The 11,622-nt window shown below is 60.9% G+C and overlaps 2 protein-coding genes across 2 annotated transcripts; one reads left to right on the top strand and one right to left on the bottom strand.

Annotated features, from left to right (window-relative positions):
• Nucleotides 1–1,390: 1,390 nt before the first annotated feature.
• C1QTNF1 (C1q and TNF related 1) lies at nucleotides 1,391–5,738 on the bottom strand. The gene is made up of 4 exons (XM_054393790.1): nucleotides 5,727–5,738; nucleotides 2,587–2,722; nucleotides 2,325–2,467; nucleotides 1,391–1,971 (listed from the first exon to the last, which is right to left on the bottom strand). Exons 2-4 carry the CDS (start codon nucleotides 2,706–2,708, stop codon nucleotides 1,421–1,423), a joined length of 816 nt encoding a protein of 271 aa, XP_054249765.1. The 5' UTR covers nucleotides 2,709–2,722; nucleotides 5,727–5,738; the 3' UTR covers nucleotides 1,391–1,420.
• Nucleotides 5,739–8,406: 2,668 nt separating this feature from the next.
• Nucleotides 8,407–10,316, top strand: CANT1 (calcium activated nucleotidase 1). The gene is made up of 3 exons (XM_054393913.1): nucleotides 8,407–9,025; nucleotides 9,280–9,483; nucleotides 9,941–10,316. Exons 1-3 carry the CDS (start codon nucleotides 8,407–8,409, stop codon nucleotides 10,309–10,311), a joined length of 1,194 nt encoding a protein of 397 aa, XP_054249888.1. The 3' UTR covers nucleotides 10,312–10,316.
• Nucleotides 10,317–11,622: the final 1,306 nt, after the last annotated feature.

Raw genomic sequence — 11,622 nt, 5'->3', positions numbered from 1 at the left:
CCTTGGGGGAAGCCCCATGGGGACAGCAATGACAGGGCCCTGGAGGCACCACCACCCTAGACGGCCTGATCAGCCTCACCTGGGCTGCCACCACATTCCACCCATGGGGCCAGGGCTCTAAGTTCAGCCCTTATCCCTTCCTTCCTTGCTGTGCTGGGGGGACAGCTGCAGCCCTGCTGTGCCCAGCCAGTGACCCACCAGTCCTGACCACTGGCCTGCCAATTTGACCTCAGACCTAATTCATCACTATGGACTCGCCCAATGATCTGGATCTTTGGTAAACCTGGGCACCACCCTTAGCCTGCCTCACAGGCCACTAGGTCTGTCACTGCACCTGCTTCTCTGGCCCTCAAGGGAGCAGCTGGTCCTTGCAAGGCCTGACTTGAGTACCCTTGGTTCTCCAGGCACATTCTGCCCTTTCCTTCCCACCATCTGCCTGGCAGCACCATGCCCACCTGTGGCTCTCAGGGAGATGCTGCACTCCAGGAGCAGAAACCTGCCCTGAGCTGCTTGCAGTCTCCATGCACACAAAGCAAGAGGACACACTGGAAGTATGAGGAGGACTCAGAATTATGGAGTGTTTAATGCGGTCACAAGCTGTGCAGAGGGTGGGGGACAGGCTGCTGCCCTGGCCCTGCTCTGCTGTTGCATCTACAAAAATACAAAGGCTGGCCAGCAGATAATCTAATGGAGAGGAAGCAGCTGAGGCCAAAGGTCCTGTACCCAGGGCTGCCAGTGGGAAGCCAGCCCCTTCTTGGCAGCACCAGTGCAGAGCAGAGGCTGCAGTGGGGTGGACCTATGACAGGATCTTGCAGATGGGAACTGATGCAACTTGCTCCCTGTGTCAGCCCAGCGGGTATCCAGCACCATGCCACAACATCCGTGCTGTTAGGACCCAGCTCTGTGGAAGCACAGAGGGGTTCTTAGTGGGTTTATTGCCTTTCCTATTAGATGCTGCGCACCCTCTGCACTTTTCCAGAAGGAGCCTGTGGAGCACAGCACAGTGCAAGAAAGACCAGGGAGGAACTCAGCTCATGCATCTGTGCTACCTCACACCATCAGTCAAACCCGTTCCACTGGTGACAGCTCAGAGCCAGTGCCACAAATGCCTCTGCCCCAGCAAACTCCTTTCTGAAGCAGGTTCTGGTGGGGATGAGCTCACTGCCCAGCCCAGGAGAGTGGCAACTGCCTGGGTCACAATGCAGCAGAGGCTGGAAATGGCTTCAGCTCTTCCAGGTGCATCTGATCAGCCTCGAGGAGCTGAGGGGCGGGATTCACACAGACACGCAGCTGCTTGGGGTAGCGGCACATTGCAGGGCTAACAGCTCGATGGTAGGTGGCATGCCTGGGGTGAGAAGGCAGCAGGGACTCCTTGGACACCCATCCCAAGGCCGGAGAAGCAAGGTGGAGCAGCAGGTGCTCAGGGGTCCCCACTGTACTTGATGAGGTGGCCACTGAAGGTGATATAAGTGTCATACTCATCACTGAAGACAGCGTTCTCACGCTCACCCTTGTAGAGCCTCACCCAGACCTCATCCTGCTCCCGCAGCTCCAGCATGACGCTCTGGCTCTGCATGATGCTGCGGTCGCTCACCTGGGCGTAGAGGATCACCACCTCCACCCCATTGTGCATGATGTGCAGGTATGTCTCCTTCTGGTTCCAGGTGTGCACGTTGAGGCTGAAGTAGTAGATGCCAGGGACGTAGCAATAGAACTTGCCCGTGAACATGTTGAAGTGGTCGTAGAGGTTGACAAACTCCGTGTCAAATATGAGGGTCTGGTAGTAGTCGTTGCTGTGCAGGGGTTTCTTGCGGCCCACCGAGAAGGCAGCATAGTGGTTCTTGCAGCGCTCCCCTGGGGCTCCCACACTGCCCTTCTGTCCCTTAGGCCCTGCATGGCCCCTGCTGCCGGCCATCCCGGTCTTGCCAAACTTGCCCTGCAAGCCTCGCTCACCACGGTCCCCCTTCTCACCTGGGCAAAACAGGAGGGACAGTTGTGGTGTCAGAGGTGGGTGCTATTTCTAAACCCAGCACCCTGGAAGCCTCTGCCTGACAGAAAGGGATGGAGACAGCAGGGATGTCACCAGCCTCTGTCCATCTCCCCCTCTGCCTGTGCTGGCTGCTGGACAACAGGCAACAGCTTCTTGCTCCCAGTTTGTGCAAGGCTGGCACCTCAGAGAGCCAGAATTAGAAGCCCAGCTTTGTACTGGCCCTGGGGTGATGCTGGCAGAACAGGCAGCATGATGGTGCCTGGCAGCACAGGGTGATCAGACTGCAGGTGCAGCCACAGGCACTGCCACAGTGTGGGATGCCACCAGCCCTCACCTTTCAGGATGGTCATGTTGATCTGAGGCACGAGCTGGTACTGGGGGTAGGAGAAGCGCTGGTCAGGTGGCTCACAGCAGTGGACGCAGCGGGGCAGTGGGGGCAGCTCCTGGGCACTGCCAGCCTTCTGCTCCCACATGGCCCTGGGGAGGGCAGAAAGCAAAGCGCAACAGGGAGCTACAGGTGGGGGCCGGGGCCCTTTGCAGTGCCAGGGCTGCCCTGGCCCCCACTGTGAAATGCCCTGGCCCTAGGGTCCCCTCACCTGGCAGCACGCTGCTGGGACGGTTCTTCCTCAGGGTCCATCTGCAAATGCTGGCTCCCAGCATGGGTGGGCAGCAGCAGGCAGTAAAGCAGCACGACACTGAGTGCCCAAGACCCCTCCATGCTGTAGCAGTACCCTGTAAGATGCCAGGGATAGCTGAGTGGGACAGCAAGACCTGACTGTGCCAGAGGCTGCAGAGGTGTCTTGCTGTGCCACCTGGCTATGCCCTGCACTGTCCCCTTGACAAGACCTGGTGCACCAGGCAGCTGCATTTGCAGCTCCAAAACACTTGTCTTATAGTATCCCTTCCCCAGCAGAATCTGCAGTGTGGGCACATCTACCTCTTGCAGCTGCAGGAACCATCTGGACCTAAATAGCTGCTTTTAGCTGGGCTGTGTGCCTCAGAGATGCTCTGGTGAGTGCCTGGGCAGACACATGTTAGGGATAGCACAGAGCTCACCAACACTCTAGGAGCTCCTACAGCCCTGGTAAGCATGGAAGAGGGAATTACCTGAGGAGCCAAGGTTGGAGCAGAGCAGCAGCCTCTGACTGAGGCCAAGTGCTGCTGCTTCTACTCAGCCTGGCTCCAGTTGCCTCCCATGGATGTCCAAGAGTAACAGCTTAGGGTATCAGCTCCAGATGCTGAGGCAAATGTTGGGGTACAGCCCTGCCTGCTGTGGGGGACCCCAGACCTGTCCAGGGTGAGTGTCTGCATCCCAGACCCAGTGTGTTGGAGGACATCCACATTTGTGCACAGGCTGCACAAAACCCATGAAAGAGGCTCCTGTGCCCCAGAACCTGCCAGCCCTTGCTCTGAGGGCTTACAAGGAGACAAGACCAACTTCTCCAGAAATGTGGATGCAGGCTGGCAGCTGGTTGCCACAGGGAGAAGCCTTCCTGGGAGTCCACCTCCTGTGTGGGGCCAAAGCTAACATTTGCAGTAGCTGGTGGCACCATGGCCCAACCCAGGCAGCTCTGCAGCCCTTCCCTGCCTTATCATAGCCTTATCTGCTCGAGGCGTGGGGCTGGGCATGCAGCACTTTGCCCTGTGACCCCAAAGGCACCAAAACAGCCATGGCCAAACATGCATGTGGCACTGCCCAGCTGCTCAGCATCCCACATCAGCAGGGTCCAAGGCTGTTCGCTAGGCTCCTGTCTCTTTTGGGTCCCTGGCCAAAGGGGCACAGCCTTTGCTTTTTTCCCTTCCAACAGCCTCCCCCTTCACTTCATGGCCATGCTCCACAGGCTCTGCCAGGATCCCAGAGCTCCACATGGGATGTGCCCCACATAGCACTGCCCACATACCAGCTGTGTGCCAGGCCATGGGAAATGTTTTGGGGCAGAATCCTGGTGTTTTTGTGAACACCTGCTCTCCAAGCACTGGTGTCCCCATTCAGTGGCTGCCAGGCTTTTTTCCCCAAGCACAGGATCTGGTGGGATCCAGGGACAAGGCAAACAAGCTCTGGCAGTGGGTGCGGAGGGCGTTTGAGGCCAGGGTGGATGCCTGGCTGATGAGTCACCCTTGCTGGGGCCGGGAAGGGGCGGAGGGAGGGGGAAAGGCTCCAAAGGGCTTTCCTGCTCCCACCCACTGCAAAGGGCCTGTCCCCTCACGCACACCCCCAGTGGTTCTCACTTTGTTATCTCTGCCCATGTCACGCTGGTGCTGCCAGGTGTAGGGAGAGGCAGGGTGTAGGTACCATATGCAAGCAGCCTGGTGCTGCATCCTCCCTGCCTGAACCCTGGCCTGCCTGGCAAGCAGGGGAGAAGCGAATCCATAGACAGAAGCATGGAGAAGGCCAGTCAGGGTCTTGTGAACAGGTATCACCCAGGGGAGCCTTGGCCCTGCATCTCTTCACTCTGCGTGGCCTCCAGCTGTGCCAGCCACATGCTAGTCAGTACGGCATGCAGCCTGCTGGGATTTTGGGAAGCCCATGGCTTTCGTTCAGCTTTGGTATCGTTAAACTAGACATTCCCCTGGGAGCTGCAGCAGGCTCAACCCTGGGGAAAACTCAGCTTGGCAGGGAACTGCTCCACAGGAAGAACTCCTTCAGCACGAAATTCCCACCGAGAAAGGGAGCATGTTTCCCAGGCTGCTGTAGGGCTGGAAATGAAGGCAAGCGTGCTGTGCATGGGGCCCTCACCAGCAGCTCTTTGGGCCCCCAGCATGTGTCTGCCCCAGCACCCTGTGGGTATGCTGAGTGGGAGGTGCCTGGTACGCATGGGCATACATAGTCCTGCTGAGGGGACGTTGTTTTTCCTGTCAGTGCTGGATATTCTCCAGGAGCAGTTTGGAGATTTAAACTCAGTGGCTGCTAAAGGCTTGGGACTGCAAGTCAAAACATCCTGAAATACATTCCAGAAGGTGATAAAGACCAGGATGAAACAAGGGCAAACCCTGGGGAAGGATAAGGGAGCTCAGGGTGGCAGGACCTGTGTACCCACCTTGTCCTCCCCACTCAGGGTGCTCAATACAACCCTCCCTGAGCCAAAGCAGCCAAAGCAAAGGTGCTTCTGGGGTCGTGCTGGTGGGATGGCTGCCTCTCTCTTTTGCTGGAATGGTTCTGAGCCATTTGCACTCCCAGAGCAGTGCAGCTCCAGATGTTAACTGGGTGGGAGCTGCACACGGCTGCTGTGGTAAAGTGGTCACAGCCCTCCGGCTCCTACAGCACCAACAAGACGTTGGGCTGGGGACCCCAGCAGCCACCATGTCCCTAGGGAAGCCCAGCTCTGGGTTTCATGTGCTCATGGGTCCTGGCATTTTGGGCACATGATTAGGGCAAGGCTGGAAAAGCCACAGTGCAGCGCTCCAGCTGTAATCCTCTCCCAATGCTGTCCTCTTGCAGCTGTTGTGGATCTGGCTGTGTCCTTGGAGGACTGGCAAACTGGGCTCTGTGGTCCCACCACCCCCTTGCAGGCAGGACAGGATCCTCACTCGACTGGAGCAGGGACATCTGGTCCCTTTACTGGATATGCCGTGCCCCGGGTAACCAAGTAAGGCAGAGCCGATCCCTGGCTGAATCCACACCGATGCCACAGCGTCCCTTGGCAAACGGCACCCACAAATGGTACAGGACAAGGTGCAGCTCTGGGGTGCTGGTTCCCAGGCCTACAGGATTCCCCCAAACCTGCCCCTCACCTACCTCTGGGGCAGGGCTGCTCCCTCCTGGTGCTGCCGTTCCTTCCCTAGAGCATACCCCCCCGTGCTGTGCCGCCCTACCAGCCCCGGGGGCAGAGGGGAGCCTGCCCGCCGTGATCGGCTGCTCCCGCGGCCTCTTCTCCCTCGCCCGGGCGGAAATGCATTCTCGAAAGCGAAGGAGGCAGCGGCAGAGCGGGACGAGGCGCAGCCCTCCCACCCTCCCACTGCCAGATGTGAGCCCAGCGGCGCAGGCGGCTGCCGTTAACCATGTGAGCTCCCAGTGCCTGCCAGCACCGGGCCCGTGGCCACGACTGTCGCTGGCTCGAGGTCACAGAACGGGGGCAGCACATGGTGGGAGCTTCATCAGAGGTCGGTGTTGGGGGAGCTGGGACTCTAGCAGTTGCAGCCATGCTTCAGGGCGGGACCCTGCCCCAGGCTGGGAAAGCCGACAGCTGTTTCCCAGCTGCAAGGACCCCGAACCTTGCTCAGCCCCAACTGGCAATGGCTGGCCACAGGTTTTTCGCAGTCGGCTGCTGGCAGCCACACCAGCCGGGCGTCATCTGTCCCTGCACCCCAAGTGGCGAGGGGACACGGGGTACGTCCAGGCCATCGATGGCTCCGGAGACAGGATTCTGCCTCATGCTAGGGGAGTCACCAGCCGTTCCCCAGCCTCGGATGTACCACAGCCTGCCCAACCGGGAACGAGCATCGCTGGGCTCCAACCTCCCGTGTCCGCGAAGTTCTGCTCCGGTCGGGAGGGGTGGGCCCGGCGCAGACCGGGTGCGGGGCAGGAGGCGGAGTGGGACTGCAGCACCCAGCAGCGCCCGTGGTGCTGCGGCCGGGGCGGCAGCGGGCAGTGGGGAGCGAAGCTGCAGGGAGTTGCAGTTCCTGCAGGGGCCACCGTGGTTTGGCCGCTGCCGGCTGCTGTGGCAGTGCGCGGAGGCTGCCGGGAGCTGTAGGCGGCGGCGGCGGCTGCGGCTGCTGCTGCGCTCGGTGGCCGGGGAGGCGGGCAGCTGCGCTCGGGCGGCGCCGCGGTAAGCGGGGACACCGGGACACCGGGGCGGGGGACACCGGGGCGGCGCGGCGCGGAGCTGGGGCAGAGCGCTGCGGCCTAAGGCCGGGCCGAACCGAGCCGGGCCTGCAGCATGGGGGTCTCCGCCGGCCTGGGGTAGGAGCACTGTGGGCCCTAAGCACCCAGCTCGGGCGGGAGCGTCGGGGGCCTCGAGTCTGTGCCCTGGGGCGGGAGGTCCCGGGAATACGGAGGCTCTCTGGGGCCTGTATAGGCCGGGTGACGCTGCCTTCCCGGCAGCTGAATCGGGGAAGGGGCGCAGTTGTCTCAATGGGCACGCCTGGCAGAGCTGCCGGGTCCCCGTATCCATGACCGGGGGTCCGCATGACCATACCCCGGGGACGCCACGTCCATGCCCGAGGGAGCTGAGGGTCCTGTGGCCGTGCTCGAGGCAGGTGCTGGAGCCCCACAGCTGCAGTCGGGGCCAGGGTCTCTGCGGCCCTGCCGAGGGTGATGCTCGAGGGTCCTGGCAGGATGGAGGGGTGCTCAGTCCTCCACTGCAGCAGGGTTCCAGAGTGAGCAGCCACCCCTCATGGACTCTCCTGTGCCCTGGATGCGGCCAGGAGTATGCCCGCCTGCCTGGGGCTCGGCCCCCCATGCTCAATGCAGCCTCTGTTTGCACCTCGGGCTGCTGAAAGGCACATTGAGAGCCCAGTGACCCGGCTGCCTGCGGGGAGCACGGCCTGTACCCAGAGCCAGGCCCAGGGCCCCACCACAGCTGGTGACAAGTCCTTTGGGGACAACCCTGAGGACCCCTCCGCACTGGCTTGGTCTGGGGGTCCTTGCCCCATGCTGCATGGTACTGGGTGAGAGCAGGTGCTGCTGGGGCAGCTTCCACTCCCCAGGGGCTGCTGGGTCCCTGCACAACCTGGAGTCCCCGTCTGCAAGAGCCCAAGGAGGTGCCACGTCCCCTGTGTGGCACAGAGGGAAGTGGCAGGAAGGGGAGGCACTGCTGGTGCCCTGACCCTGTGGCTGAGCAGGGTCATGAGTAGGCTTAGGGTACCCACATATGAGTCCTGCCTGAGGAGATGCTTGGACTGTGAGCAGGCCTGGCAGGGTTGGGGGACTGCAATGAGTTTAAGGCTGGGCAGGCTGGGGGTGTTTGTCCCTTGGACCCGGCACTGCGCTTCCTGCTCAGGCGTTGGCATCCTGGTCGGGCGGAGCTGCCACGTATCTGCTGGTGTCCCTGTGGGGCTGAGGGAGCTGGGCCAGGACAGCTGGCGGCTTCAGAGGCAGCAAAAGTTGTCCTCACCATTGAAGGGGACCCATCTTCTTCCTGGGCCTGTGTGGGGACACCCCAAGACAGGTCCCTGTTCTCAGCTCCCTGCCTGGGCAGGTAGAGGTGCTGAGCAGGGCTCATTCTGGACTGGGAGTGCAGGGAAGGGTTGAGAAGGGATACTGGTGGCTCTAGTAGCAGAGCAGCCCCCATGACATGCTGGTTCTTCCCTGTGCAAGGTGGTAGCACTTTCTTCTGCTGCAGGAGAGGGGATGGGGCCCCTTGTGTCTCCCTTATGACCATGCCCTGCTGCTCCCTGTGCTCAGGGCAACACCAGGCTCTAGCTCTCTGACCTTCTTCCTTCCCTCTCTTCACCAGGTTCTCTTCGCCCATAGTCTGATGCCTGTCCCACCCTGCCATGAGTCTATGAGCCCCCTGCGGATCAGCGTGGGTGGTCTGCCTGTGCTCGCGTCCATGACCAAGGGGGCTGACCCCCGCTTCCGACCGCGCTGGAAGGCCATCGTGCTCTCGTCAGCCTTCGTGGGGTTTGTGCTGCTGCTCTTCTGCCTGCACCGCTCCTCTCCTGCCCGGCCCAGCCCACCCAATCCTCGCAACTGGCAGCTCAGCCTGCGGGCAGGGGACCGCTACAATGACACCTACCCACTGTCCCCACCCCAGAGAAACCCTGAGGGCCTGCGCTACCGCATCGGAGTCATCGCGGACCTGGACACGCAGTCCCGCAGCTCTGAGGAGCACACCTGGTTCAGTTACCTGAAGAAGGGCTACCTGGTGCTGTCGGACAGCGGGGACAGTGTGACAGTGGAGTGGGACAAGGACGAGAGTGTGCTGCGGTCCCACCTGGCTGAGAAGGGCAGGGGCATGGAGCTCTCCGAGCTAATTGTCTTCAATGGGAAGCTGTATGCAGTGGATGACCGGACAGGAGTGGTCTACCAGATTGAGGGCAACAAGGTGGTGCCCTGGGTGATCCTCCCAGATGGGGATGGCACAGTGGGGAAAGGTGAGCTCCTCCATCCTTCTCCGCAGGCGCAGAGCAGGAAAGCCTTTGGCTTTCTGTGGCTTGCAGGAATGGGATGTGCCTTTTCTGTGACCCTATAGCCCCAGTCGAGATGTGAGCAATTCCTGCTGGGGTCCAGCTGGCCATGTAAGGGAGGGCTGTGCCCAGCACTGGGCTCTCTGGTATGGCATGCAGGAGACTGGTCCAATGTCCATGTGCTGGGTGAGCACTGGCTCGTGCTGTTCTCTCCACTGCAGGCTTTAAGGCAGAGTGGCTGGCAGTGAAGGATGAGCACCTCTACGTGGGGGGACTGGGCAAGGAGTGGACCACGACGAGAGGGGAGGTGGTGAATGAGAACCCTGAGTGGGTGAAGGTCATTGGCTACAAGGGCGATGTGGGCCACGAGAACTGGGTGACCAACTACAATGCGCTGAGGGCTGCGGCAGGGATTCGACCCCCAGGTACTGAGTGAGGCTCCCTTCTGCCACCCTGTGCCCCACATCCTCTGCAGGCTCCAGGGATGAGGTCTCCCTCCCCATAGGTACTGGGGAGGGTGTAAGATTTAAAGGATGATGGAAGCCAGAGACCTCTTGCTGTTCTGGCAGAGAGGCCAGAGCCTACCCTGGCCACTTTTCTCCTCTGTCTGTGCTTCAGACAGGTGGTGAGTGGCTAAACTGGTGCTGTGCCTTGCAGCCAGGCCCCTGGGCAGACAAAGACTGTGCCAGAGTGCCCTTGCTCAGCTCTGGGATTGGGGGCGCTGCTGCATGGGCAGCAGGGCAGGAGGAGGAATAAACATAGGCAGTAGTTGCCTGTCTGTGCCGCCTATGACCTCCCCAGCCATGGCTAGGGAAGGGTCCTGCCCCAGGCTGGCAGGTGTCCCATTGGCCAGGCACCAGCAGACTCTGCTTCCCGCTGCAGGTTACCTGATCCACGAGTCGGCCTCCTGGAGCGACACGCTGCAGCGCTGGTTCTTCCTGCCGCGCCGCGCCAGCCACCAGCGCTACGACGAGCGGGCGGACGAGCGGCGAGGCACCAACCTGCTGCTCAGCTCCACGCAGGACTTCGGGGACGTGACAGTGGGGCGGGTGGGTGAGGTGGTCCCCACCCACGGCTTCTCCTCCTTCAAGTTCATCCCCAATACGGACGACCAGATCATCGTGGCACTGAAGTCGGAAGAGGACGAGGGCAGGATCGCCAGCTACATCATGGCCTTCACGCTGGACGGACGCTTCCTGCTGCCCGAGACCAGAATTGGGAGCGTGAAGTACGAGGGCATTGAGTTCATTTAACTGACCACTGCAGGCACATGGGAGGCTGCGGGTGCTGGGCAGGCCCTGCCGACAGGCTCCTGGCCGGGCACATGCCCCTGGGCTCGGTCAAGGGATGCTGAGCAGTGCTCCAAAGCTCTCTAGCTGGCCTTAGTGTCTTCAGTAAAGCGTTGGTCTTGTCTCCGAGAAAGCCTTGGCTCTGCCTGCAGCAGGCGTGGTGCAAGTGTTTCAGCAGTGGCACCTGGTGGCAAGGGACTGCCACCACAGGGTGCTGCAAGCCCCAGCCCAGGAGATCGACAGTGAAGTCCCCATGTGCGGCTCTCCAGGCAGGCCTCATGCTGCAGTCGTCAGCTCACAGTCCCTAATTGTGACAGAAACCCTCTGCAGCGGTGGTTCTGGGGAAATCCAGGTTCTGGGTTTGCAGCTGAGGAGAAGTCTGAGCCCCAACTCTTTTGGTCTGCCATGTGTCCTTCCATGTGGACATGTGTTGCTCCCTGGGTGGAGAGGGGTCTCTGCCTGAAGCACTGGGCCCATCCCAGTATCTGTAGAAGCAGGTCAGATCTGGGCTCTGGAGCCCAACCACACTGGCAGCCTGTCCTCAGGCCACTCCTCGGGAGAGCTTCCAATCTCTGTCCCCAGCACCTCACTGGAAGTATACTGGAGATGTGGGAACAAGCATCCCTATGGGAAGAAACATCCTTGAGGGCAGGATTGGCCAGATCCTGCCCCATTCTCTTGACTCTCTTGAGATCACCTCAGGCTGTCACAGCCAGGGCAGACAAGCGCTGTCTCTAGCTGCAGGGGATTTCAGCAGGCTTTTTCCCCAGAAGCCACTTTTTCTTCCCTTTTCCTGTAAGCTGAGTGAGGTGACACCCAAGGTGATGGGTGGCCCTGAGCATTGCTTTGTGGGGAAAGTCTCACTTGGAAGGGAACTGCGTCAGTGTCCCTCTGCCCCTGTCACCGAGGGGAACACAGCCATTCCCACACAAGTGGTAGCACTGGGGCCTGGGGCATTGGCAGCTGGGGCCACTCCTGATGCTGCTCTCCCAGCAGAGTGGCTCTGTCCTTGGGGCTGCAGAAAGGGAGAGTGGCCCCATGTGACTGAAGGGGCCAACAGCCATGGACATGTACAGTGTGGGCACATCCCTGCGCCTGGCCCCACGTGATTCCTAGCCCACACCCCAGGCAGGTACCTAGTTTGCTGGCCATGTGTCTTCTCCCAGCCCTGGCTGTGAACAGCTTAGGCCCAGGAGATGCCCCTAGACACAGCTATAGAAGAGCCAAGACCTGGACAGGAGCTGGCAGGTGGCATGGCCATGTCTGCACCGAGGG

The sequence above is a fragment of the Indicator indicator genome, chromosome 29 (assembly GCF_027791375.1).
Source record: "Indicator indicator isolate 239-I01 chromosome 29, UM_Iind_1.1, whole genome shotgun sequence".
Lineage (NCBI taxonomy): Eukaryota > Metazoa > Chordata > Aves > Piciformes > Indicatoridae > Indicator > Indicator indicator.
This window is presented reverse-complemented; position numbering and strand designations above follow the sequence as displayed.

What these genes read in the sequence shown, in the direction of transcription:
- C1QTNF1 (XM_054393790.1), bottom strand. Translation starts at nt 2,708, where the DNA reads ATGGAGGGGTCTTGGGCACTCAGTGTCGTGCTGCTTTACTGCCTGCTG. An exon ending in TCCCAGCAGCGTGCTGCCAG is followed by an intron (nt 2,468 to 2,586) that starts GTGAGGGGACCC and finishes TGCCCTCCCCAG; the next exon opens with GGCCATGTGGGAGCAGAAGG. An exon ending in CAACATGACCATCCTGAAAG is followed by an intron (nt 1,972 to 2,324) that starts GTGAGGGCTGGT and finishes TGTTTTGCCCAG; the next exon opens with GTGAGAAGGGGGACCGTGGT.
- CANT1 (XM_054393913.1), top strand. Translation starts at nt 8,407, where the DNA reads ATGCCTGTCCCACCCTGCCATGAGTCTATGAGCCCCCTGCGGATCAGC. An exon ending in GGATGGCACAGTGGGGAAAG is followed by an intron (nt 9,026 to 9,279) that starts GTGAGCTCCTCC and finishes TCTCCACTGCAG; the next exon opens with GCTTTAAGGCAGAGTGGCTG. An exon ending in GGCAGGGATTCGACCCCCAG is followed by an intron (nt 9,484 to 9,940) that starts GTACTGAGTGAG and finishes TTCCCGCTGCAG; the next exon opens with GTTACCTGATCCACGAGTCG.